The sequence below is a fragment of the Brassica rapa genome, chromosome A09, assembly GCF_000309985.2.
Source record: "Brassica rapa cultivar Chiifu-401-42 chromosome A09, CAAS_Brap_v3.01, whole genome shotgun sequence".
Lineage (NCBI taxonomy): Eukaryota > Viridiplantae > Streptophyta > Magnoliopsida > Brassicales > Brassicaceae > Brassica > Brassica rapa.
Genome location: NC_024803.2, coordinates 38447957 through 38474449, shown reverse-complemented (window position 1 = coordinate 38474449; position 26493 = coordinate 38447957). Strand labels below are relative to the sequence as shown.

The 26493-nt window shown below is 36.1% G+C and overlaps 6 protein-coding genes across 7 annotated transcripts; 2 read left to right on the top strand and 4 right to left on the bottom strand.

The window, feature by feature from the left end:
- Window positions 1-3586: 3586 nt before the first annotated feature.
- On the top strand, window positions 3587-5872 carry LOC103842163 (protein CIA1). Its single transcript, XM_009118783.3, has 10 exons — window positions 3587-3846; window positions 3939-4085; window positions 4157-4375; window positions 4477-4541; window positions 4626-4691; window positions 4784-4855; window positions 4951-5013; window positions 5160-5232; window positions 5352-5435; window positions 5651-5872. Exons 1-10 carry the CDS (start codon window positions 3670-3672, stop codon window positions 5723-5725), a joined length of 1041 nt encoding a protein of 346 aa, XP_009117031.1. The 5' UTR covers window positions 3587-3669; the 3' UTR covers window positions 5726-5872.
- A 1460-nt stretch (window positions 5873-7332) lies between these two features.
- Window positions 7333-8682, bottom strand: LOC103842162 (protein REVERSION-TO-ETHYLENE SENSITIVITY1). 2 transcript variants are annotated; one of them, XM_009118782.3, is made up of 3 exons: window positions 8456-8682; window positions 7926-8282; window positions 7333-7845 (listed from the first exon to the last, which is right to left on the bottom strand). In XM_009118782.3, exons 2-3 carry the CDS (start codon window positions 8256-8258, stop codon window positions 7426-7428), a joined length of 753 nt encoding a protein of 250 aa, XP_009117030.1. In that variant the 5' UTR covers window positions 8259-8282; window positions 8456-8682; the 3' UTR covers window positions 7333-7425. The 2 variants fall into 2 exon arrangements, with proteins under 2 accessions (XP_009117030.1, XP_033134870.1); XM_033278979.1 differs by having other exon boundaries at window positions 7926-8288; window positions 8456-8621.
- Window positions 8683-9923: 1241 nt separating this feature from the next.
- On the bottom strand, window positions 9924-22091 carry LOC103842161 (ATP-dependent zinc metalloprotease FTSH 4, mitochondrial). The gene is made up of 4 exons (XM_009118781.3): window positions 22081-22091; window positions 12910-12943; window positions 11662-12339; window positions 9924-11593 (listed from the first exon to the last, which is right to left on the bottom strand). The coding sequence occupies exons 2-4, from the start codon at window positions 12934-12936 to the stop codon at window positions 10196-10198; spliced, it is 2103 nt and encodes a 700-aa protein (XP_009117029.2). The 5' UTR covers window positions 12937-12943; window positions 22081-22091; the 3' UTR covers window positions 9924-10195.
- LOC103842160 (protein FATTY ACID EXPORT 7) lies at window positions 13631-16022 on the bottom strand. The gene is made up of 3 exons (XM_009118780.3): window positions 15781-16022; window positions 14670-14804; window positions 13631-13985 (listed from the first exon to the last, which is right to left on the bottom strand). The coding sequence occupies exons 1-3, from the start codon at window positions 15833-15835 to the stop codon at window positions 13849-13851; spliced, it is 327 nt and encodes a 108-aa protein (XP_009117028.1). The 5' UTR covers window positions 15836-16022; the 3' UTR covers window positions 13631-13848.
- LOC103842159 (3-ketoacyl-CoA synthase 10) lies at window positions 16831-19543 on the bottom strand. Its single transcript, XM_009118779.3, has 3 exons — window positions 19015-19543; window positions 17971-18596; window positions 16831-17812 (listed from the first exon to the last, which is right to left on the bottom strand). Exons 1-3 carry the CDS (start codon window positions 19420-19422, stop codon window positions 17203-17205), a joined length of 1644 nt encoding a protein of 547 aa, XP_009117027.1. The 5' UTR covers window positions 19423-19543; the 3' UTR covers window positions 16831-17202.
- LOC103842157 (3beta-hydroxysteroid-dehydrogenase/decarboxylase) lies at window positions 21767-26356 on the top strand. Its single transcript, XM_009118775.3, has 12 exons — window positions 21767-22385; window positions 22457-22546; window positions 22628-22761; window positions 22840-23010; window positions 23461-23586; window positions 24014-24093; window positions 24610-24808; window positions 24920-25025; window positions 25294-25468; window positions 25656-25812; window positions 25929-25995; window positions 26099-26356. Exons 1-12 carry the CDS (start codon window positions 22142-22144, stop codon window positions 26242-26244), a joined length of 1695 nt encoding a protein of 564 aa, XP_009117023.1. The 5' UTR covers window positions 21767-22141; the 3' UTR covers window positions 26245-26356.
- Window positions 26357-26493: the final 137 nt, after the last annotated feature.

Here is a 26493-nt window from a genome sequence, read left to right as displayed (position 1 = left end):
TACAACCCGTTATATAAGTAGTCTTAATTTTTAATTTTTCAACCCGATATATAAATATTTGTCATGCATTTTTAGTAAAATATTTATATGTTACTTATTAATATGAGTAATTTGTTAGAATGAGTAATTTCATTTCTTGTATTTATATTATTATCAAATTAATTTTATTTTAACTTATTGACTTTAACATTTTATTATATGTAGGATTTTTATTTTATATGATTTTTTTTTCGTTTTTTTAGAACATTGTTATCTTGTCTAAATATTGTTCTTTAGATACAAAACTTAAAGAATATTCTTTTGAAATTTTCCCTATTACAATTTTCTCATAAGAAAAATCTTAGGTTTTTTTAGTTTTTAATACTAATACTTAAATGTACATGTTATTACCAAATCTAATCTTTCAAATCCTTACTAAAGAAAAATAATTTAAGCTAAAATTCAATTGAACATATGTAATATCATACTTAATTTAAAAATAATTTTCTAATAGCATTTTAGTTATATATATCTAAAACAATATCATCAATTAAATAGATTAGTCAAATTGGTTATTTGAAAATTTAATTAGGTACAAATTTAGAATTATCAAGTAACATGGATATTTTTAAATATGTTCTCATTATTAAGTTTTTATTCCGAAATACGACATATCCTTTAAATGTTTTAAATATTGTTAATTGATTTCATTAACAATAAGTTTTTATTATAATCTTTGAAAGATTTTATGGTTGAAAATAATTAATAATAACCGAAATGCTTAAACATATACTTTAGGAATATTCGCAATACATATATTTTATGCTTTACAAGATAAATTTGTGGGATTATACAATATTTGGAGAATATTACATATTATTGTTAAAAATTGTTTTAAACTTGAATATTCTTAAAAATTTGGCTAAATCATTTTTAGAAAATGATTTGTTGAACGTATGGAGGATATTTTCATGTGTTTTTCTTATGGTGCATATGTTGATGTTGTGTGTTTAGAAATGATTTGTTTTCACTTATTCCATGATGTAATTTTTTTCACCTTAGTATAATCTATACTATTAAAAGGAAAGCAGTTTTTAAAAATCTACTTATAAAAGGTTGTTGGACCCTTTCATTAGAATATTTATATAACCTTAATTAATCAACTCCACGTAATATGTTTAATATTTGTGCCAAACTAAAAGATTCTGCCACCAGATTTTGTGCTTATTAACAGAAAATAATTATAATAGCATTTATTTTCAAATACAAGAAAGATAATGTTTAGATATAGTTTAGATATAGTTTATGATGATCATTTATCCGCTCCACATAAAAGCTGATTTACAACATTTATTAACATATTATTTGAACCAAAATTTTTTATATACAGAATGTAAAACTTTTATGTAAAACATAATGTATAGAAACATGACAATACTTTAAAGTTTTTTTATTATATTCAAAATTTTATGCGTATACACAAAATATGTTTCTAAAAATCTAACATTTTATTTGAAATCTGAAACATTAACCGAAAACCGAATCTGAAACACAAAAGAATAATCGTGACACCGAAGACATATTTGAAACAGAAAAATATATTTAATATACACAATACATTTTAGATACTCAGGGTATCGATTCAGATCTCTGTAGAATCCAAACCTAAACCGACACTGCGGGTCTGAAATATACCCAATAGATACTTTGCCGTAGACTTGGATCTGAACCGATTCGGATAGGTTTTTATTCGAACCAAACAAAATGTTTGGACCTAAAAAAGAGTTACATAACAATATACATACAAAATTTTAAATAAATTAATTCATAAATCATATAATTTTATAAAATTCTATGTTTTATATAATTCAATATTGTAACATAATAACATACAAAAATCATTAACATTATTAAACTTTTTATTGTAAGAAAATCGCGCTTTTGAAGCGCGGGTCAAGATCTAGTATATATTTTAAAATAGGATTGTAAGTTGCAACTGATTCATGATATAATATTTTATTAAAGTACAAAATAATCATATTTCGTGAAAAGATTTGACTGTAAATTACAACCAAATCATGTTTTGATATTTTTCTTTTTCTTATTGTTGTCCTACTCCTTATAGCAATTAGATTTCCTTAAACTGTTGCCGTGATTTTAGTTAAAAATAGATTTAGGAAAGTGCATTAATAAGTAAGAAAAAAACAGAATATTTATTGTTAGATTTATTAAATACTTCAGTGGCATTTCATTGTAAATAAGTGGTAAGTTTTAGGGTAATTTTTTATTTGTACTTCTGTTTTAATAATATAGATGTAGGGTTTCTTAATTAAGTACTGAAACTAGGCTGACGTCCAAGATTTTATTAGTCATATAGCTTTTTTTTCTTTGAATACCAGAAAATTCCACACATGATCTAATGAGATTTTATTAGTCCTTTGTCGCTAGCAAGGTGATTAATTGACCAAGTCAGATCTTAGTTAACCAATTAGATTATACTCTTTCTGTTTCAAAAAAATCTACATTCTAGAAAAAAAAATTTGTTTCAAAAAGATATATTTTTTACCTTTTCAATGTATTATTTAATGAAAAATTATAAATTTCAAACAAAGTTAATGATGTTTTTGGATTTCTATTGGCTAAAAATTATAGAAAATTGTTATTAGAAAAACAATGCATTTACGATCAAATTTTATTTTATTTTTTTAATGTGTGAAAAATCTAAAATATGTATCTTTTTGAAATGGATGGTGTATCTTGCAAGTGTTCGAAGTTTAAATGCGAGTATACGATTGAGGAAAAGTGCAAAGCAAACAATTTCTAATTGGTTAGTATAGATTAGATGAATAACGTTCAAGCGGAATTGTCCTTTGCAAAGTGAAAGACTTCAAAGACCTACAAAAAAAAAAAAAAGGTGCTTCCTGTTAGGTTGGTGATGAAAAATCAGTTTGTAAATGAAGCTTAAACCAAACAGTTGAGCTGGTGATTGAAGAAGGCATTGGGTTTAGTGTCCGGTTAATCATTGCTCTTGGTTTACGGTTACGAAAACTCGTTATCAGCTGTAACTAATTTTGCTTAATGTAAGATCAGAGCTCATGTGTTACACACTGAAGTAAAATGAGGTGTAAATTTTAAACAATCACTATTATGTGATCTTGTTACGATCAAAATGATTAGTGATTTGCCTTGCCAACCCCACCATGCATGGACATAACCACATCAGTAAATTTTTCACAATGTTAGCTTTTGATAACATATTTGTTTTTAAAAAAGTTCGAGGTTTCTGTTTTTTTTTTAATCTAGAGTATTTTAGATAAAACTACCCAATTAAGATCAAAATTAAAGAACTTTTGGGTATTCGCCAGATTCTAGGTTTACAATCCAAAACCAAACCGGAAGAACTGAGTAGAAATCGATTCAATTTATTTAGTTTAACATTTTTTAATCTGAAAAAGTGAAAACCTAAAAACTCAAGTGAATTTAACCAAGAAAGAAAAAAAAAACTCAAAAGTGAACAAAATCGAATATCAGCGATAACCAAACCGGTTCAGTATGCTATCAAAATCAGAGACGAGACCGAAGCTAAACCAAACTGAATTACCTAATAGGTTCCACATGACCTTTGTCCGGTTATAGGGCTTTCGGTCATATTCCGATTCAGAAGGGAGAGAGAGAGACGAAGGTCGTAGAATGGATTTGATGGAGAAAAACTTGGAGTTAATCGAGGTTCAGAAACTCGAAGGCCACACCGACCGAGTTTGGAACGCAGCCTGGAACCCTGTTAGTCCGATTCTTGCTTCTTGCAGTGGTGACAACTCCGTAAGAATCTGGGAACAGAGCTCCCTCTCTCGCTCCTGGTCCTGCAAGGTCCCCTCTCCATCTCTACTTGCTTAACTTATCGATTCCTGTGTTAAAGGCCGAAGCTTTATTTGGTCCTTTTGTGTGTTGTGATTGTTCAGACAGTTTTAGAAGAAACTCACACAAGAACTGTGAGGTCGTGTTCTTGGTCACCTTCAGGGAAGTTACTAGCCACTGCTAGTTTTGATGGTACCACTGCTATTTGGGAAGATTTGGGAGATGAGTTTGAGTGTATCTCCACTTTGGAGGTACTTCCTTCTTTAGCCCCATCCTTGAGTTTTTTCATTATATAGTAAAAATCTTTAATTATTGTATGCAGGGACATGAAAACGAAGTCAAGAGTGTATCATGGAATGCATCTGGTTCGTACCTTGCAACATGTAGCAGAGACAAATCTGTGTGGATCTGGGAAGTGCTAGGAGGGAATGAATATGATTGTGCTTCAGTGTTGAATGGGCATACTCAAGATGTGAAGATGGTTCTGTGGCATCCCACCTTGGATGTTTTATTCTCTTGCTCTTATGATAACACCATCAAGGTAGTGATGAGATTGCTTTTGATTTGGTTTAGTGACCTGAAACTTGGTACAAATTTAAGAAGATTTTTTTTATAACTTTTATTAATTGCTGCTACTCGCAGGTTTGGTGGTCTGAAGATGACGATGGTGATTATCAATGTGTCCAGACCTTAGATGAATCTAGCAAGTATAACCTCTACTTGCATTCCATTTTTTTAGACTTTACGTTTTTGTAATAGAAGATTTAATTAATGCTTTTTGGGTCTCACAGTGGTCACTCCTCTACTGTTTGGGCCATCTCGTTTAACGCTGCGGGGGACAAGATGGTCACCTGTAGGTTAGTGAATCTCTACTCCCTCCCTTTGTCTATGACTGTCTCTAGTTTACTGTCTTGACAAATATCAAACTTGCTTGGATGTGTACTTGCAGTGATGATCTAACCTTGAAGATATGGAGTGCAGATATTTCCATGATGCACTCTGGTGAAGGTTATGCACCTTGGTGAGAATATAAACCGACTTTGTTCTTATTATTCTAGTTTAAGAGCTTTACATAATATGCAATAATAATAATGTCTACCTGCTTCGACTTTGCAGGACTCATCTTTGTACACTTTCTGGTTATCATGACCGTACCATATTCTCAACTCACTGGTCAAGGTATTGAAACCTGTCTTGGCTTAGTTTCATTACCAATATGAAGTTGAATCTTTTTCAAGCTCTTAGAAAATCCATTTAAACTTTTTAGTTTAAAGTCCCAGAAGTTTACGATATATTTTGTGGGTTTCTTTCTTACAACTTGACAGCGATGACATTATTGCCAGTGGAGCTGGTGATGATGCCATAGGGTTGTTTGTGGACAGCAAACAACATGACTCTGTAAGAAAAAATTTATCTTTTGTTTTACTTTCAAATTTGTGGTGTTTCAGTCCAGTTATGCAATCAGACATTTTTCTCATCTACTTTTTAACTTTAAGCTGTTTTGCCTGTGTAACCAGGTTAATGGACCTTCATATAATCTTTTACTCAAGAAGGAAAAATCACATGAAATGGATATAAACTCTGTTCAATGGTCACCCAGTGTAAGTTTCTATGTTTCTTATGGAGTAATAGACACAGATGGATACAACTTTGATATATGGTGGTGACAATTAATGAAGTAAGGTTTAAATGACATCATATAAACATGGCTTGAAAGTTCCAAAGTTCCAAAGATTTATTATTTGATTACAGAGAGAGATGATTGTTTCTTCAGTTGTTGCATAGAATCTGAGCTTGCTGATGTTTTCTGAAACAGAAGGAGAGCAGGTTGCTTGCCTCGGCCAGTGATGATGGGATGGTGAAGATTTGGCAGCTTGAAACTATACCGTGAATGGTATTTTGTCTTTGTAAGGTTTTGAAACTTCTTTGATTTTTATTTTCCTGAGATATAATATATTAACAATGGCAACAAGAGAACTGTAAACGATTTTTCATATGATTTAAGATCCATTATTATTATATAACAACTTTACATGTCCATGTCAAATGCAATGTTTGCGTTGGTGTCTCCCGTTTTCCGCGCTAGTTCTGTTACAACCACTTTACCGTTCTTTGGTAGAGATTTCCAACAGTATATAAGAATCGGGTCCAGTCATGATGTACACGCTGTAAAACAAATTAAGTTTCATGTGTAAGTACGTGCTAAAGCACTAGTATCCATACGCTTTCAAGAAATAGAAATGAATTGTTCAACTTACTTTCAAGATCATGGCATCTCCCGTTGGAACATCAATGAACATATCTCCAGCAACATGTTCCACGTTGGGGGTAAGAAGGTGCTTGTCCCAGACGACACAAGTCAGATCCAAATTGATACCTTTAAAATATTAGGATACTTAGAAGTAACAACACCAAGAGTATTATCAACTCCTCCCACATCAACCAACACATTTACACCTTGGAAACCTTCATAAACTTCAAGAGCCTTCTTCACTCCAGCAATGGTGACTCCGGTCTGCGTAATGTGTTTTCCGAATCTCTCATCTGTACCCATATAGTCAAAGAGTTTCATGCCGCCATGTGAGCGACCCAAATGCATCTCCTCCTTCTAGCACCACACCTTTCAATTGTGCCATGCCAAAATGGCATATCGATATTTTAAGATGCTATATCGATATTCTAAGATTTATAGCATTTTTAAGCGATTCTTGAAGAAACAAAACATCAAAATGAAAAGGAAAGTACCATGTGTTTAATCTGAATTCGGCAAAAACTGAAGTAAGCACGAATTCGATGGTGAGTTATTTAAAATATGTTTATTGATGATCAAAGAGACAGTTACAAAGAACTATATGACTTTATGGAACTAGGTAAGAACAAGGAGATCGAAGTAAGTCCTAATTCTTGCGACGATAAGTGTGTATTTTTGTGAATGCCTCTTCTCAGTCTTTAGCCTCTCCTTATATACAAGTCTTCTTTTCTTTTTCCTTTAAAAGTAGGTCTAAACTATGCAGACTTCACCTTTGATTCGGCTGACTTGAATTCAATTGGCCGAATTCTATTTATTCGGTTGGCCTTGTCCGCTGGATGTAATCCATCTCCAACAATAAGCATCCCAGTTCAATGTGAAAAGCCAAGGCGTTCTCAATAAATTTACAATAATGGGTTCAAAGAACAAATATAACTCTGCACTTTTCAGGTGAAGCCGAACTTCCTTCTCGGCCAATACCAAACCGTAGTTGAAAACAGCTTTGGGAAATTAATCATGAACTAGCAATGTCAGCAAATTTTAGAGTAGCTTGTCCTATGTGGCATTGAATCACATCGAGTAATCAATACATATAATCTTAGTCATGTCACATTTTAGAGCCAATTAAATTATTAAGTGTTACTTAATCGGGTTAACGTTTTACCTAATCGTGTTAGATTATTTCTCACGAAAACAGTGTACGTCAGCATGACCACTCGTTTTATCCTATGGAGCTTTGGATAGTCTGATGAGAGAAGTAAAATATTTAATGGAGTTGAAAGCTAGAAAATGTCAAAAGAAAAAGAGAACAACTCCAAGATAGTATAATATATAGTTTGTTTTCAACACATTATGTTCTTAAAACAGTAAGTAGCAATTATGAACCAGGCGACGAGTAATAGCGAGAAAGAGAAGAGGCCGATCAAGAAGGGCCACCCAACAAGCAATACACCAAGACACGTAACCACAGCACACGGCAGAAACGACCGGACTACAGACGACGCGCTGACCCACTTCCCTTTCATCAGAATCAGAACAGCAATATTCACCATTTTCCACTCCATCGAACCGCCATAGCAAAGGCGGTTCAGACAGTTTGCAACAAACGAATGGCAGTTACATGTGAAGAGGTTGTAAGTCCTATGCTCACAGCTACGCGCGCTCGCGCTCAGCGCATCGTCCCATGTAACCGCCGTTCCGAACTCTGTGTGTTTGTACCCGTACTTGCAAGTGTGCCCACCCAAGTTCGGTGGCATGCAACACTGCAAACAAACACACACACACAATTGTTCCAAAATGAACATCACTAAAGATACATTTACAGCTAGATTTCAATACATACCTGTTTTCTATCGAGTTGCAGATAGCGAGCAGGAGGACCAAAAGCGAAATCATCAACGCTGATGAAGTTAGAGCCAGCAAAGTCGAGGATGACTCCATCTTCTCTGCAAAGACCAACGTGGCCAATGAAAGGAGCCAACCAAGAGACGACGGGGAGAGGAGTCCAGACTATACAGCAAGGGAATTTCAACTTTTTGGGATCAATCTCACCAAGCGGCCATAGATCATCATCATCATCATCATCATCGTCTTGGAATGTGTTTGGCATAGAGCACGCTTGCTCAACATCGTATACTCGTTTCAGATCCGTGAAAGGAACCCTTCCACGGGACATTTCAGATTTGTTTGCAGTCTCCTCCTGTAAGTAACACAACACAAGAACAAAACAGTTTCATCATCAGCAAAGTTTAACTCTTTTTGAAAACACAGAACATCAGTTAACCCAAGATCTAAACCCACAACATCAAATAGATAAAACCCACCCCCAAATCAGGATAGCAATGAAAAAGAGTGTGTCTTTTTCAATTTCACCTGTGGAAGACGCAGAAGACGAATGGATCCGGGGAAGAGAAACAAAAAACACCGACAGCTCGAGGAAAGAGATGCGTTTGGGTATTTGTAGTGAAAGAGGAGATTTTGTAAATTAGACGTTTCTTCTACTTCTCTGCAAGGTGCAATGAATCCTGGACTCGGGGGGTTTCTCAATTACTTTAATTTATTAATAAATAAAAACTGTGATCCATATTTAAGGAAGGAAAAGAAACGAAAATCTCACTCTCTCTTTTTTCAAAAACATTTTAAAGGATTGAATTCGCAGTATACTATTTTAATTATGGATTGAAGAGTTGGGAAAATGGATTTTCCATTTTCAAATCCTCAGATAAAATCAGCAAATTTAGTATCAAACTAATGCTCGCATGGTTTTAATGCCCCGATTAATAGTCAATTTGGCAAATTATTAACTAAAAAAATAACCGTTAAATCATAAACGATTCCGCTATTAACTAAAAAAATAACCGTTAAATCATAAACGATTCCGTTATTAACTAAAAATGTTCGGTATTGATACTCAAAACTCGAAATCTTTAATTTAAAGAAAGACGACAAATTAAATACTTAAATATTATACGTGGATATTTATTCTTTAACTAATCATTGATTTTTTGACAGAAAACCGTTATTTTCGTTAATCGGTTAACGCTTTATTATTTTATGCTCAACTTTGTGTAGGTTTCGGCAAATCGCTTAGCCCTATTCATTTTCAGCGCAAAAGCGCTCGATCAGTGAACTATTAAGCGTTCTTTCAAAAGTGGCTACTTCTAGGCAAATCTCATGGCTATCTCTACACCCCTATCTCATTTATTACTGAGCAGTTATTTAGGAGCTTTAACTGGTGATCCGGACTGTTTCTTTTTTGACGATGAAATTTATCTCCCACCGTCTCACTAACCGATCTTGACCCAGTTATTTTTTAGGTCTTCAGAGTTTACCAAGTATTATTAGTTGAGGAATAATTTTACAAAAGCAATAGTTGAATATTAAAAATAGACTTCAAATTTTCGAGAAATAAAATGCTCGTTTTTCCTTGAGGAGCTCGATCAAAATACGCTCAAAATATTTATTCATTTGTTTTCAAATATTTGAATCTCGACTATAACTGCTAAAAAGGATCAAAATACTTAGTTCTGCTGGTTCAACAGAACTGATGTGATTTTTTTTTTAATTCAAATATGAGCATTTTATCACTTGGTTCAGCTTCAACCATATTACGGTCGTAATTAGCCCTTAAGCAGCTGAGTTAATTATATTAGTTTAAAGCGCTTTCCTCTCTTTTTTTTTTCCAGTCACGAGTTTTGTTTACTTCATTTGATATGGTGCACGAGTATCAACTAACAGAGAGTCCTACGTAAATCTTTACTTATCTCAGTGAACTATTTTTGCAACGATTTGGTATGCTCTTGGGTTATGAACTTGGTTTCGGAAATAGACTGTTCAGAAAGGTAGAGCAAGTTGTTTAATCTTAATCTGATAGAGCAAATTCGTTACATCAGATTTAATAATTCCAAGAACATCAAAAAGACAAAAGAGAGGGAAAAATACAAAGACTATTTTGCAACAAGAGTCCGTGTGAGAGATATGCTATTTGAAATAATGAGATGTTAATCTCATTTTCCTTAATTACCTCTATAACCTTTACTGCTCTTAAACTCTCACTACACTCCCAATTACCCCAAACATACACAAATACAAAAGGCTCTTACATTTTTTTTTCTAAGACCCTACAGGAGCCATGTCTTTACCTTTGGTTGCGGCAGTTGCAGCAGCTGTGGCGGCAGCCGCTGCTGCTGCGGCCGCTGATGATGCAGGGTTAGGAGTTGAAGGAGGAAACGGCTGGCTTTGCTGCGCAACTACTTCTTGCCGCGTTTTTATAATCTGCGGAGAGTTGAGATCAGCAAGCAATTCCTTAATCTGCTTCCCAGACAGAGTCTCACTACGAAGCAAAGCGTTTGCAAGGGCGTGAAGCTCCTTGTTGTAAACCGTGAGGAGGGTTTTCGCATTGTTATAAGCCTTTTCCAAAAGAAGCCTCACTTCACTCTCGATGAGAAGCCTCGTCTCGGTGCTCATGCTCTTCCCATTGTCGTCATAGTTATGCGTCACAAGTCCCACCTCCTTGCTCATACCGAATTTGGTAACCATGGCTCGAGCGAGTTTAGTAGCCTGCTCAAGATCAGAAGAAGCACCTGAAGTCACCTCGCTCTCTCCAAAAATCAACTCTTCCGCCACACGGCCTCCCATACAAACATCGAGGCGAGCAAGCATCTGTTTCCTGGAAATGCTCGTCTCATCTTTATCCGGCAGCTGAGAAACCATGCCGAGAGCCATACCGCGAGGCACAATGGTGGCTTTGTGAACGGGAAGAGCTCCTTCCGTGTGGATGGCTACGAGGGCGTGACCACCTTCATGGAATGCAGTCAGTTTCCTCGACTCATCAGATATAACCGCAGACTTTCTCTCGCTTCCCATCATGATTCTGTCTTTAGCGAACTCGAGATCAGACATGGTCACATCTTTTGCACCGTCCATTGCAGCTTTCAGAGCAGCAACGTTCACCAGATTCGCCAAATCAGCTCCGGAGAATCCGGGAGTTCCTCTAGCTATGATCATCAAATCAACATCTCCAGCCTTAAGCACCTTTGACATGTGAGACTCCAAAATCTGGCGACGGCCTTCCACGTCAGGGTTAGGCACAACAATATGGCGATCAAACCTCCCCGGCCTAACCAAGGCCTTATCCAAGGACTCAGGGAAATTAGTCGCCGCGACGACAATGATCCCTTCGTTTTGTTTAAACCCATCCAGCTCGACGAGCAGCTGGTTCAACGTCATCTTCATGTACTGCTGGTCCTTGGGGTTACGGCTCCCTCCAATAGCATCAATCTCATCGATGAAGATAATACAAGGAGAGCATTTCTTCGCAGCAGCGAAGAGATCTCTCACTCTCCTGGCTCCAACCCCAACAAACATCTCCTCGAATTCACTGCCGCTGCAGGAGAAGAAGGGCACTCCAGCTTCTCCTGCAATGGCTCTTGCAAGCATAGTCTTCCCTGTCCCGGGAGGACCGACAAGCAGCACGCCCTTCGGAAGCTTTCCTCCCAAACGAGTGAACCTCTGTAAAAAGAAAAGAGAGTGAGTGGAAAAGAACAAAACAACATAGAAGAACATCTGATTAGTTGGACCTTGGGGTCACGAAGGTAATGAACAATCTCCTCTAGCTCAGCTTTGGCTTCATCAACACCCTTAACGTCGGTGAATTTGGTGGTCGAGTCCATACTTGGTTGTACTTCTTCTTGCAGACCAAGTCCTTTGCCAATTCCTCTATCCTCGATAAGTGCACCAACACCAGAAATGAGCAAGAACCCAACTGCAATAGTCCGGAAAGTACTCCACAGCTGTTCTTTAAAGCTACTCCTTTCAGTGGAGATAGTGTGGATCGGTGCAGCTGCACTTCCAAGGACACCAACACCATCTTTTGTTGTTGTTGTTGCCTTTCCCAGTGCTGCCAGACTTCCAAAACTCTCTCTCTCCTGCGAAGCACCACCGACAATACCTCTTTGCAGTGTCCGTACGAGCTCGCTGTTATCCAGCCTATCAACTTTGACCAGTGCCTTGATGTACTCGGTAAGTGCGGAGGGATTCGAATGCATCGTGGGGCTGCTTTCGAACATTCTGATGACTGCTTCAGGGTCGTTTCTTCGGAAAAGATCTCTCAGCTGTGCAGCCTCGTTGAACTCACCTCTGTCTCTCACTCTCCGAGCAAAGCTACCAGCATAGCTTGATTGAAACCTCCACTGCGGCGAAGTGTAGGCTCTAACAAGTAAGGTTCTTAAGCTGCTCAATTCTCGTTCGTGAGAAACCTGTTTGTCATAGATGATATTATAAGGTATCAGACCAACGCTCAAATGAAACTAAAAACCAAAATATTCTAGAAAATGTGAATCCCCTATTTTATTGTCTAATTTCAAAATTAGTTTGATATATAGGTAATTCAAATAAACCAAAAATAGCCATAGGTGAGGTAAAATTAATAACAATGAGGAAATTAGAACATTGTTATTTACATGACCACCAAAAAAAAACCTCTTTAGGGGTTTATAGTAATGAATTACAATTTTATCACCCAAGCTCAAATGTAACAACACTAGGCAGATCAAGAAAGGTGAAATTTTCTTAATTACTTGATCTGCACCAAGGTTTTTTATATACCAAATTTCAAAATCAAGTGAGTTATAATAAAAACTAAATAGCCATAGAGGAGGTATGTTTCAATCATCCTAACTAAAGAGAGGAACTTTTTTTTTGTTTGACCCTCGAGGGTTTGCATAAAGATCTTTAAACAATCCAACCGAAGAAATGATATTTAGATTTGACCAAATCCGAAAAACCTTTTTTCAGTTAAAAAGGAATTGCATAGGAACGAGGAGAACCTTGGTGATGATACGCCTCCAAGCCATCAATCTCCTTGGCAGCCTCTTACAGAACTGGTGTGAGTTAATTATGCTCGGAAATGGAACACGAAGCTCTTTTCTTGTCGCTCGATATGTGCTGGAAAACAAAACCACTCGTTTGTCTTAATTTGATTATAATACTTGAAGCTGAAAGATACACGTGAGAGGACTCGGTCTGGACTCGGGGTGAGAAAGAGAGAGGAGAGATAAATTGTGCAGCAGGTGTAGTAGACACCGCACGAGATGTGTAGGTCTTTGAATACCATTGTTTATATTAGTGGGCTTTTCTTGGCGGCCCACACTAGCCTAGGCATCCATCAAACGACAAGGGGTCGACGGATCCAAATCCAAATATGGATATTTAAATATCTAAATATCCGAGAAAATTATATACAAAAAAAAAATACAAATTCATCAGCTACATATAGTAAAATTACTGATCTGACGGGTATTGGAGGACATTTAATTCATAATTTTGGCTCAAATTTTACCTAATACATATAAAAATGTTGGATTTAAACCCTTCTTTTCTAGAATCTTAAATATCCAAAAATTTGAGATGCAAAATAATTTACATTCATACAATTCCTGGAAACATTTTATAAGAAGAAAACGAAAGATATGCAGACTCGTGCGGTCAGATGCAGCAATCAGCTAGTGAAACGAACTCGCCCTAGATGTCAGAGTTGACATTCAAACAGAAACAAAGAAAGTAGTTTTTCATCACAGAAGTCCGTTTATATATGATCCGGATTCTTCAATTATAGTTATTCCATTAGTCATATTCCTTCTGGGAGTCTATATATGGATAAGGAAGAAGGTAGATAAACATCATCACAAAGCACATTGTTCAACAACTTTCAGAATATGAAATGCTCGCCCAAACCCTATTGGGAAACCGAACGTAGCAGAGAGGCTTTAACTTGAACGAATAAGGCCGTGCAAGTAAGCCCCAGTCATCACGAGTGACACCATCGATACAACTCCCGCCGGGACCACTTTCCTCGTCCTTAGGTAACGCGATCCCATCATCCCTGTCAACGCTGCCGACCCCACTGCATCATTACAACCAAACCGCCCATCAGTTATGTACATGTATATAGACATTTGATTCTCCAGTGTTTGATACTTTCAATTTTCAAGTGTTCATGAAAACAAACAAAAGTTTCAAAAAAAAAAAAATTTAGAAAACAAAAACAACAGCAAAACCTAGAAACAAAATATAAATACAAATCTTAAAAGTAAATAACTAAATACATAAACTATTTTTTTTTTTTAAATATGATATTGTTTAATCAAAAAAGCGGGCCAAAATTTATTAGGAATTTATTTTGTTTTTTGGGTTCAGTTTTCAATATTAAAGCTTTTAAGATAAACAAAAATTAATTAACAAATACTATAATTTTTCAGAATATTTGAAATGATTTTCCTAAATATTTAATTCAATATTATTTTGAATGAATTTTGCTAGTTCTCCTTGGCTACACAAACTTCAATTTAAGTTCAGGTATTTTTTCCTATTATATAAGATGATAGTTCCAGTATAAGAGATGTGATGTAACCGCGCTCTGAGACGCATTTTACTACATGGATCATACAGTTAAACTAAGGAGGAGGGCCTTGGACTCATCATAAGATAGTATAGCATTAGCTATAAATGAAAATCCATTTGTGCACGTAGATTGCATATGAAGACCAAATATGTTTGGAAAATAGGAGAGAATCGTATCTTTACTTACCTATACCGATGGAGGATGCCAAAACAGGATTTTCTGGAAGCTCCTTGTATACATAATAGAACAGTGCAGCTGATCCTCCTCCTGCGACTACTGAGATTTTGCTTCCGCGTTTCAGGTAACCCATCAACCCACCAACTGCCACAAACATTTTGCTATGAGTCAAATGATTATATAATACACGATAAGAAAAAATCACATCAAGGGGATCTACTACATCACACACACACATGCTTCAACCAGAGTATACAATGGTGATGATTGGTTCGACTGTGGCTTAAAAAATTTAGATGTAGATGTTTGGCTTTAGATAAATTGATTGTAGTTGTAAAGTTGTTACTGTAGACTTTTCTGCAGAGATTTTTGCTGTAGTTAAATTTGTTTTAGCTGTAAGTTATAGGCTGTAGATATTTTTTAAAAAAATATATGAAATATGTGTTGTATATATAAAATTATTATTTTATATGACTTAAATTAATTTATATTAATATTTTTTTATAAATTATCAAAATTTATTGTAATTTAAAAAGTGATATATAAATAATATTTATATTATTTAAATATCTTAATAATTAAAAAACACTCAAATTCAAAATTAAAATATTTATAAAAGTTTTTATTATAATTATATAATTTATTTGATATTATAGATATTTTTTTTATATTTTACAGATTCTACAGCCTATAAAAATATGATGTAGCATTTTTGCCTAAAATACATAATAAAAAGTTTTGTTTTATTTTTTTTGCTGTAGCTTTAAAAACAAAGCTAAAGCATGATTGGTAAAATTAAATAAAAACTTGATGTAGACTTTAATTTTTAAAAGTAAAGGTAAAGCATGATTGGTAAAATTTAGTGATTTAAAAATAAATAAAGCTAAAGTATGGAGATAAAGTCCAACCAATCACCCCCAATATATAGTGATCAATATAAATAACATTTCAGGAATTTACAGCTATGCATCCATTGTTTGGCACGGATTTCGAGAAGTAGTTGCATCAAACAAGAAAATCAAAACTCAGAACCTAATTGTACGCTAGGTTTAGAAAATAACTGGATCAAGTTACAAAAAATGATTTGAAAACCGAAGAAAGGGACCGATCGAATTAATACCTCCGAGGAGGGAAGCATAAACAAGAGTGAACTTCTGCGACATCGATGACTCCATCTTCTTCTTCTTCTTCTTCTCTGTGTTCTCTGGATTGGAAAAGCAAAGGGAGACGAGCCTAAGAGTCAAAAGGAAGCGGTCTTTGACTTTTCTACCAACAACTACAGTCTTTGGCGGCGTCTGGATCTGACGAGAAACTACTAATATTTGAAAAATGGGCCTAACTTACTAACTGATTTTGAAGCTAGCCCATTGAAACAGAGTAGGTCGTACCTCTGACGTTTTGGTTTGCATTTTTATTTCGAAAGAGCTAATTCTATGAACTGCAATTCAATAATTTTATTTCAGAAGATGATGAATATAGGGATCAGTTATTAAATGATAATTTACAATATGTTTGGTAGTTTAGAGAGTAGCTAAATCTTCTATATCTTAGGAACTATGTATATTGATTGTGCGTCATATATAAGAGCATGATTAATGGAAAGTTTTTAAAATGTGGTTCTTAGCGGAATATAAGAATCTGTCTCTTAATTTTTAAGACGGATTCTCTAAGAATCCCACCCTAAAAACTTCTCATTAATCATGCTCTTAGATCTCTCGCTCTAATGATAAATACGACTGATCATTCATAATCCTAGCATGGTACCAACAGCGACGGCAAATTTCATTCTAGAATTTGATTATATTTCTGATTTATTTCATTTCTCTGTCTTTAAGAATAGAACTGTTGAATTTAAATTTCACATATCTAAAATTAGTAAGAATTCGTTGTTGAAGTTGATGCTAAACTCGCTCCGCACATAACAAGTACACTCATTGATGGAACTCTAAAAAGGTTGTCTCAAAATTCTGAGTTTGCAAAACGACCATTGTTTTGGTCTCAAAATTCTCTAACAAGTATATTCATTTAAAGCATTACAAACCGGTATTCCACCTATCAACAACTAATAACGGAAAGCTTACTTTGTTTACGATTCTGATGAATTTACCATATTTCAAATATTATGTAGTAAAATTCAAATATTAAGATAGTTACATGCTTTACTTGGCCAAAAAAAAATAGTTCATGTCTTTTATACTGTATATAGCATAGGTCATTAGATAAAGTCTAAAGGGGGAATACATATGTTGTTTTCCGGGTAACCATCTACTGTTACAATGAAATGATTGTTTCACAATTTGAAACGTTATAAAATTCACATTAATGTCTTCCCGATGATGTACTAAAGAGAGTTTTCAATATATCAAAGTTTATTGATGCCGAAAAAAATGAACCTGGATTGGACCCGGACCAACCATTTTTATAGAAAGTCTTAGATGCAAATCAATCAGTAAACAACTCCTATCATCCAACATCAAGGAAGAGAGTAGAGATCTTACATGATTTCGTTAAAAAGAAAATAAATAATTTAAAAAATAAATGATCAGAGAGCGACAGGGTAACGGCTGATGCAATCCACCCAAGGATTGTTCCTTGCAGGCTTCTTCACCTTCCGCATCGCCTTCCAAACCACACTGTTACACTTGAAACCTGACCCAAACGCAATCTGCCAAACCCTATCACCCCTGCGGACACTTTCCTTGGCCTCCAAGTAAGCAAGCTCGTACCAGATTCCACTGCTGGATGTGTTTCCGAACCTCTGTAAAGTCATCCTAGAAGCCTCCATGTTCTCTTCACTCAATCCTAGATTCTTCTGAAGCTCGTCAAGCACTGCTTTGCTTGCTGCGTGGAAGCAGAAATGCTCAAAGGCAAGCTTGTAGTCCGGGATGTATGGCTTGGACAGATCAGAAGAGGAGGAGGACTTGGCTCCGTTGGTTTTGGCGGTAGTAGATGAAGAGGTTATGGTTTTGGTGGCGGGTGAGAAAGTTCGGCGGAGCAAAGCGGCGAAGAAGAGAAGCTGCTCCGAGAAAGGAAGGACGAGAGGGCCTAAGGTAGTGATGTTGGTCTTGAGAGCTTCACCTCCTACTTCCATTAGGTCTCTGCTTATTTTTAATCCCTTGAATCCTTGTTCATCTTCTTCCTGGTACACACTCCTAATACATACACAATTTATACTACGTTATGAACATTTATCAAAACCAGCAGTGAAATTTGACACCAAAAGTTATAAAATTTCCTGGTTTTTTATTATTTATTTTTATTATTATTCTTTTTTAGAATTTCCTGGTTATAAAAATAAATATGTAAAAACCTGAAGCTACGGTCGTCGGCAGCCTTATGAGTCCGGACAATGTGCTCAAGGCGGTACTTGGCGTGACGGAAGTCACGGCGGCGGTTAGAGAGCATAACGGCGGAGCACCCCATCCTAAAGAAACAGTTAGGTATAACCATCGACTTGTCACGTCCCACGTACCAGTTATACCCGACCATCTCGGTACTCACAACCACTGCGTAACTATTCGGGTTAGACTGAAGCATGTCACGAGCAAGATCGAGGGCTATGATTCCAGCTGAGCAACCCATCCCTCCGAGATTGTAGCTAAGTATGTTCCCTCTCATCTTGTAGTGGTTAATCACCATTGCTGATAGCGACGGAGTCGGGTTAAAGATGCTGCAGTTAACCACGAGGACACCTACGTCTTTCGGTTTGACACGTGTCTTCTCGAAAAGCTCATCGAGTGCTCCGAATATCACCATCGAGGCTTCTTCACGACCTTCTTTCATTGTTGTTATGTTGTCGGACGAAGAGATTGATCTTGGGACGTACGTCTCGTCGCCTAGGCCTGAGGCTTGTAGGATCCTCTTCTTGAAGCCGAGGGTCTCTTCGTCGAACTTCCCTGATTTTCGAGCTAGATCTATGAACTCTTCTCTCGTCACCTGAACCAAATGCGAATCAAGTATAGACCAGTCCGGTTTAACAGAAATCGAATTAAGATATAACATGTACTAGAGCTTGAACCGAGCATGCGCGGATGTTTGTTTTACAGTATCAATATAGACATTTCAAACACGTACCAATCTAGTAATTGTATTTGCACTATTTAATTTATTGGTTTTTTTTGGTAAAATATTTAAGTTATTGTTGAGCTGGTATATCACATTAAATGATCATGTTTATATATTTTTCTAATTAGATGCGTCTCTAACCAGTTATGTAATTATTAAGAAAAAAGCTTGCATCGATTGATAAGTATATTGTGTCCGGTCAAAATTATAGTAATTTTTCATGTTTTATGTTTAAAAACTTAATTTAAGACATTCCCTCCAAGACTAGGTTTGATGTGTAAGAACGTACCTTGAGTTCATCGGAAGGCTTGTAACAAGCGAAATCAATGAGATAAACAGAGCGAGGACGAGACATGAAGTAGACACAAACGGTTAAGACAAAGACACCAAAGAATCCGATGACAGTTGCGATATCGTAATCCCAAAGTTTATTCCAAATCTCTTCTCTGCTTAAACTCCCAACCTCAGCACCAAAGACAAGCACAAGGACCGGTATGGTCGCCAAATAAACGGCATGGTTTATTAGGTAGTGGTAACCAAGTTTCACGTACTTCAGATTGACGGATTGAAGAAAATCAGGTAAACGTCTCCGTACTCTGACCGAGAACGTTGGTGAACCAGCGTTTGGACCAGAAGGTTCGATCCCACGGTTAACAATCTCGGTGGAGAGTAGATCTTGCTCATTAGAACTGCCCATTTCTTTCTGGAGATAAGTTTATTGTGAGTGAGATCCAGAGGTTGATGAATCTCTATTTAATAAGGAGTTGTGTTGGCGAAAAAATGTAAATGTGAGTTTGTGTAGTTATATGAGAGTAATGGTAGTATTGTGGGGAAAATGGGTTTGGTAGTTGGTGAGAGGTAGTTAATGTCGCCAACTACTAGTACTGGTCGTAGTTGGAGTGCCTTATGTCACTCTTAATTCCTCCGTTCAAATAAGGTGTAGTTTGGGATCTCATGTTTGCATTTATTACAATCTTGTATGTCAAAGACTAGGCGTGGTGACCTGTGACCACCTTTTGACAAATTTGTCAATTTCTATTTCTGTATCAATTCTGTTATATTGATTTTCAGCCGGGTGCTTGTTTTAAGTAGAACTTCAATTTACCGTGGAGTCGTGTAATAGTACTGGGTGACTATAATCATTTTCATAACGGAATAGGGGAAAATTATTTTCATAGTGAAATAAGAGAAAATAAAGACTGAATTTAACTGAAAATTTATGTTAAATGTGTAAAACCTCGTTCGTATATGAAACATATAAGACACGAGCAATTCCACAATCGATACTCTATATTAAAAATCACTTGAACAATTCTACAAGACTTGTTCAATTAGGTTTACATGACTAAGAGCTTGACTGGTTTCCCCGCTACCACCCGCAAACGCAGCTTTTGCGGTTGGTAGCGGTTGACAGCGTTTCGAAACAATCATACAAACCGCTACAAATCGCTTCAAACCGCTCCGAACCTCTTAAAATCAAAAGCTGCTTCCAGCTAGCGTTTGCGGTTGCGGGCGGTTGCGGGAGGATAATTTTTTTTTCTTTTTTTTTTAAAAACCATATAAATACAAAAATAAAAATATTCAATAAATTTTTTAAAATAGAATTATAAAAATACTAAAATATATCTATTATATTTTAATTAATATTATAAAATTTTAAAATAAAAATATTTTCGAGTTCAACCGGTTTGAGACATGTCGAATCCGACCTGAACTTTTATAATATTCGAATGGTATCTAAATCCAAATTGAAATCCGATTGAGACACCAATTACCCAACCCTTAGACCATGTTTATCCCTATCACCCCTAATGAGTTTCTTAATAATTTTTTAATTAATAAAAGTAACCTAAGAATTTTAGTTAAGAAACTCCCATTTTGAGTGGTCCAATGGAAGTTTCTTAACTAAGTGTTCTTAAAAAAAAAAAAATTTCTTCAATCCAAATGAGAAGTACTACACACATAAAAATCATCAAAATCATCAATAGATAGGATCTCTAAAACTTGAACCAACAAATCAAACAAAAAGCTAGTCCAAAACTATCTAGTTAACTACTAAAAGGTAATGCAAACAAGGATCAAACAAAGAGCACTCTTCCCAATTACCATGATCCTTCTTAGACTCAGCAAAGCCCGCAACAATCATGCTTTTCCCTTGCTGCAACGTGGTGAAAGTTCCTCCTGAGCAAACTCCAAGGCTTCTCTTGTCGAATAAGTTCAATCACCCTTTGCTGCTGAAGATGAAAGAAGAGCTCTGGATTTCTGTCTAGTATCTGCAAGCACAGTCAGTTTTTGATTCTTGAGTATCTCTCACAGAAAAGACAAGAAGAGAGAAGCATTGATGATGTATACCTCAAAGTTCAAGTCATTAACTTTTTCAATAGCATCCTCGACGTTTCCGTTTTGAACAGCTTTTCTAACAGCCATTCGATCTGTGATGGTGGCAAGATCTATCTCTGCTGTTTCTCCATAAGGCAAAAGAAAGAAACTTTAACATCTAATGCACCACAAAGAAAACTAAATCAAAAGATACGTTTGGTTCCAAATTCCCGTGGCTATCATATTCAATATAATCCACTCAATTCAACTTCTTACCTGTACAAGTGAGAAATACACTCCGATCAGAATTATTCAATTCTCTTTTGCTGATCAAACGGAAATAGAATAGAATTATCCGGAGAATTGAATTGAATTATCCGGGAAAGAGTACCTGGAGAAGAGGAGAATCTGGGCAACGAAACGGAGATTCCTGGGGATCTCGATTTCTTCTAGATTGGCAAAAAAAAGTTGGAGTCTTTGGATTTTTCCGATAGAAAAGAGATGGAGTGTATCTTCAGAGGATATGTTGACGAAGAACCGATTATGAACCCATTCGGTTTTCACCCTGGCTCTGATCTTCCACAAACGGAAACCAATTGGACAAACAATTGTCCAGACGGAGACAAATGTGATCCTCCACAAAAATCATCGTCTCCAAAGACAGAAAAAAACAAGAGAGAAAAAAAAAAGAGAAAAGAGAGAACAAAAAAAAAATATTTGAGGTTTGTCAGCTGACACGTGTGCTCTTTCTTTGCCTAAGGATCGGTCATGAAAATCACAGATTAAGGATCGGTTATAGCTTTTTCTTTTAGTTTTGATTTAATTAATTGATGCAATTTGTTAAAACCCCTCCTTAAGAAACTGCGATAATCATGCTCTTAGTTTTTAGTACTGTAAATCCTTTTGTACAACTGAACTAAAAACTTACAATATATTTAATGCAATTTTTTCGTAAAGAAAAACAAAAGTAAAGAGATAGATGGGGAGAGAAGGCGTGGGGGCGCATCACACACGAAAGCAGCGCTAAACTACACACAATCAACCTCCCTTTCCCTAAACAGAGTTTATTCTCACTGTCACTTTCTATCGACAAGACAATGACGCCGGAATCTTCAGACGCGGAGCGATGGTGCGTCGTCACCGGCGGCAGAGGATTCGCGGCCAGACACCTCGTCGAAATGCTCGTACGCTACGAGATGTTCCTCGTCCGAATCGCCGATTTAGCCCCGGCGATTCAGCTCGATCCCCAGGAGCAGAGCGGAGTCCTCGGCGAGGCAATGAGATCTGGCCGCGTTCAGTACGTATCAGCTGATCTCCGCGATAAATCTCAAGTCGTGAAAGGTAATCTTGCGCGCCTCTTTCTTTTAACTTTGTTTGTTTTGATTTGTGATCGTGGTGGATCATTGGAACAGCTTTTAAGGGAGCGGAGGTGGTGTTCCACATGGCGGCTCCGGATTCGTCTATCAATAATCACCAGCTTCAGTACTCGGTTAATGTTCAAGGTTACTTTTATTAGAAACTCTTGCAACTTTTTGTTACTTTTGTCAATGTTTAATGCAATTGTTTTTTTTTTTAATTTACAGGGACGAAAAATGTAATTGATGCTTGTGTTAATACCGGAGTGAAAAGGCTTATCTATACGAGCTCTCCTAGCGTCGTCTTTGATGGTGTTCATGGTATTTTGAATGGGAGTGAATCCATGGCTTACCCATCCAAGGTATTTTTATATATGACTGGATAATTCTTAATGATCCTTCTTTTTTTGCACATAATATTAATCCTTTCTTCCTTTCAGCACAATGATTCATACTCAGCAACTAAAGCTGAAGGAGAAGCGTTGATCATGGATGCGAATGGCTGTAATGGACTACTCACTTGCTGCATACGTCCCAGCAGCATTTTTGGTCCCGGGGATAGATTGTTGGTTCCCTCACTTGTTGCTGCTGCTCGCGCTGGAAAATCCAAGGTTTCGTTTATTTTCTTTATCTATCTACAAATCTTGAGAGACTGAAATTTCTATGTCTAGACAGCCCTAGGGATGTGAGATTTTCTCTGGAAACTTAAACCAGGTTACATAGATTCAATAGCCTAACATGAGGCGCAAATTGCTAATGAGGAAAGCATTATTCGTATGAGTACTTGAGAAATGACCTATGGGAATGGTGTGGTATTCGTTCCTAGTAGAGAAATATGGCTGTGCATAGTAGGGATTTATTTGTTTTTTTTTTCTCTCTGCCATTGTGTCTTTCGGTTTCTGCGAGTCATATGTATTGGATTTCTCTCTCTTAGAATTGGTGTACTGTTGGTTGAGAGATCAGTTTTCTCTCTAAAACTAGGCTCTAAAATGAATGTAACAGACTTCTTTGACATAAAACTTTTCACAAACTTTGTCTTATGTGACCGCTTTAATGTCCAGTTTATCATAGGTGATGGGAATAATCTCTACGATTTCACTTACGTTGAAAACGTTGCTCATGCCCATGTTTGTGCTGAGCGTGCTCTAGCTTCAGGAGGAGATGTTTCTTCAAAAGCTTCAGGCCAGGTATTTTTTTTAGTTGCAACTCTTCAATTATGTGGTCTCATTAGTTTCGAGCTCTATATATGTCTAGAATTAGGGTTGTCTTTTGGTAAAAAAACTGAATTAGGAAGGCATTCTTGTGTAGCTATTTAGGCATACCTAATGCATCCGGATCAGAAGCTGTGTTCACTCTAATATTATGTGAACTTTACCCTGCTGTTTTGATTTTTTTTCTCCCTCATTACTGTGATGTTTAGTTGAGAAACGGGTTTAGTTGTTTACACATTTCTTCAGTGAATATGATTAATATTTTATCTGCCATATTTGAACTATAGTTGAATTTTTATGAATTTTTAATTAATTAAGGTGTGTAGTCATATAGTTTTTTTAATTTATGATGTTGTAGGACAATCCTAGTTGTGGGCTGACCTGACATGTAATGGATTTACAGGCATATTTCATTACCAACATGGAGCCAATTAAATTTTGGGAATTTATGTCACAGCTTCTTGAAGGACTTGGCTATGAGAGGTACTGTATTTTGCTATTTTATTTGGTTCGTATCTAGTCAGATCATTCCTGCACAATGGAGGGGAAAAACAAATCCCGGTTTCAATTTTTTTAAATGTGTTTTAATTAGTTGTTTAGTTGACCTCGACAGTAATTTCCTTTAAAGTTTGCTTTGTGGGTAACTTGTGAAATGACGAGGATTGAGGTAGATATGATTATCAAAAGGCATTATTTACAGAAGATATGCTACTTCGGCAGGAGATAAGAAAACAGTGTCCAGCTTCTTTAGTTTGATCTTGGATATTTTTCTGATATCTGATATAGAGAGAGTTATTACTTGTACAAGAGAATAGCAAAACTAAAATTACTGGATATATTCAGTGAATTTATGTTTACATTTTTGTGCCTGTCATTTTTTCTGATATTGTTTTATTGTAAACCATCTTCTTTGGGAATATAGTTTTCTGGCATTATTAGAATAAATTTTTAGGCCATCTTATTTAGAAGGAATACACTGAACCAAACCATATCTTGCAGGCCAAGCATAAAAATCCCTGCGTTTGTCATGATGCCTATAGCATATGTGGTTGAACTAATATATAAATTGTTGGGACCATATGGGATGAAAGTACCACAACTAACGCCTTCAAGAGTTAGGCTGCTCTCGTGCAGCAGAACTTTTGATTGCACAAAAGCAAAGGATCGGCTAGGCTATGCTCCTGTTGTGCCACTTCAGGTTATACAATATTTTGATATGCAAGAGAGGTGTATTTGTTTCATCTTTATTCTATTGCTACTGGGTCTGGATATATCATAATATATAATGCATGACTCGATGATCTTGCAGGAAGGTATTCGGAGGACTATAGATTCATTCTCTCATCTTACAGCTGGAAGTCAATCCAAAAGAGAGGGCCTATCCAAGGCGTCTAGGATCCTTGGAGGTGGAAAGGGTATGGACATATATATCAATTAGCATGCTCGTGCTCTCATCATATTGTCTCTCACATTATAAGACAACACGGTCTTTCATTTTTGAAATGCATCATATTATTTGATGATCATCTGCACGGCTTTCCACGTAATGATTTTGTTAAGTTGCTAGAAACCATATTATTGTGAAAAGGCTTAGGATGTATTTTCAGATGCCCCGACATTGATTCGTTTATTACACGTTAACGTTACATATTGAGAATGCTGATTGCTGAGATGATCCTGCAGTTGCTGATACACTGCTTTGGAAGGACTTAAAGCAGACGCTCACTGCTGTACTCATTCTTGTTAGTATCTATTATAACTTCGTTGCAACTGGATCTACCATCATCACTGCTCTTTCGAAGGCTCTATTGGTATCATCAGTATTTTTGTTCCTCCATGGCATTCTACCAGAAAAAATGTAAGATCCTTGTAATGCCTACTTTTGATATATATTCTCATTATATGTAATATGAACTGCCTTGATCCATTTCTTTGTTAGCCCATCATGTTCATGTTCATTTTCATTATAATATTTTCAGTTTGAAATTGCTCTCTGCTCAGATTATTAACAACAGAATATATATATGCATGTGCTTTATTTGCAGATTTGGCTATACAATTGAAAAGATTCCTGCATCGAAGTTTCACGTTTCGAAAGACACGTCACATCACCTCTCATTGTCAGTGGTAACCTCATGGAACACAACTGTTAAAGCTCTAAAATCTCTTTGCCAGGGGAATGATTGGAGCTTCTTTCTCAAGGTAATTTTTTTCCTTGAACTAGTTAATCTCTGGCAAGTTTTTGGTTTTTAGATATCTCGATCCCAACTAAATTGTTGAGAAACTTATCCTTGTCAGTAATGTTTCTAATGTCGTAGGTTGTCTTCGTTTTGGTAATAATGAGTTTTGCTGGAGCCGTATCTCTTCACAGCATATTTGTTATAGGTACTCATCTCAGTCTAGTTCTACTACATGCCAGCATTATGGTTTTATGAAAAAAATATTGTTCTTCAACAATATCTAGTGTTGATGTTTTTCTGTTCGACAGGACTTCCCATTGCCTTCATTGTTTTTCTCGTGTACGAAAAGAAAGAGCAAGAGATCGACTCTGTAATGTTGGGTTTTAAATCATTCGCATGCAAGCGGAAAAACGAGGTGTCTGAGAAACTGTTTGGAAGCAAGAAATATGACTAAGAATCTTTTTTTTCCTGTGCCAAGTATTTTTGTACTATTCTTTTGTTTCCAACAACCTTTAACTCCGGTTTGAAAATTTATTTCATGTATTTGAGGCATCGGATGATGGATACATGATTTTCCCAAGAATAGAGTTTACTAGGAAGCAGTAAATGTTTCGAAATGCTTAAGCGCGTCAATGGAGAGCTTGAGCAAGTAATGCTTGTTGAATACAAATATTCTATTACATTTTGCTTCATGAAATCAAAG

Coding starts and splice junctions, on each gene's coding strand:
- LOC103842163 (XM_009118783.3), top strand. CDS start 3,670: ATGGATTTGATGGAGAAAAACTTGGAGTTAATCGAGGTTCAGAAACTC. Junction 4,086..4,156: donor AGTGTATCTCCACTTTGGAG/GTACTTCCTTCT, acceptor TATTGTATGCAG/GGACATGAAAACGAAGTCAA. Junction 4,692..4,783: donor GACAAGATGGTCACCTGTAG/GTTAGTGAATCT, acceptor GTGTACTTGCAG/TGATGATCTAACCTTGAAGA.
- LOC103842162 (XM_009118782.3), bottom strand. CDS start 8,258: ATGTCCCGTGGAAGGGTTCCTTTCACGGATCTGAAACGAGTATACGAT. Junction 7,846..7,925: donor TGCAACTCGATAGAAAACAG/GTATGTATTGAA, acceptor GTTTGTTTGCAG/TGTTGCATGCCACCGAACTT.
- LOC103842161 (XM_009118781.3), bottom strand. CDS start 12,936: ATGGCTTGGAGGCGTATCATCACCAAG. Junction 12,340..12,909: donor GGAGGCGTATCATCACCAAG/GTTCTCCTCGTT, acceptor TATGACAAACAG/GTTTCTCACGAACGAGAATT. Junction 11,594..11,661: donor ATTACCTTCGTGACCCCAAG/GTCCAACTAATC, acceptor TTCTTTTTACAG/AGGTTCACTCGTTTGGGAGG.
- LOC103842160 (XM_009118780.3), bottom strand. CDS start 15,835: ATGGAGTCATCGATGTCGCAGAAGTTCACTCTTGTTTATGCTTCCCTC. Junction 14,805..15,780: donor TTATGCTTCCCTCCTCGGAG/GTATTAATTCGA, acceptor TGTTTGTGGCAG/TTGGTGGGTTGATGGGTTAC. Junction 13,986..14,669: donor GGCATCCTCCATCGGTATAG/GTAAGTAAAGAT, acceptor GTAATGATGCAG/TGGGGTCGGCAGCGTTGACA.
- LOC103842159 (XM_009118779.3), bottom strand. CDS start 19,422: ATGGGCAGTTCTAATGAGCAAGATCTACTCTCCACCGAGATTGTTAAC. Junction 18,597..19,014: donor AGCCTTCCGATGAACTCAAG/GTACGTTCTTAC, acceptor CATTTGGTTCAG/GTGACGAGAGAAGAGTTCAT. Junction 17,813..17,970: donor GCCGACGACCGTAGCTTCAG/GTTTTTACATAT, acceptor TGTATGTATTAG/GAGTGTGTACCAGGAAGAAG.
- LOC103842157 (XM_009118775.3), top strand. CDS start 22,142: ATGACGCCGGAATCTTCAGACGCGGAGCGATGGTGCGTCGTCACCGGC. Junction 23,587..24,013: donor CTTCAAAAGCTTCAGGCCAG/GTATTTTTTTTA, acceptor ATGGATTTACAG/GCATATTTCATTACCAACAT. Junction 25,996..26,098: donor TCACAGCATATTTGTTATAG/GTACTCATCTCA, acceptor TCTGTTCGACAG/GACTTCCCATTGCCTTCATT.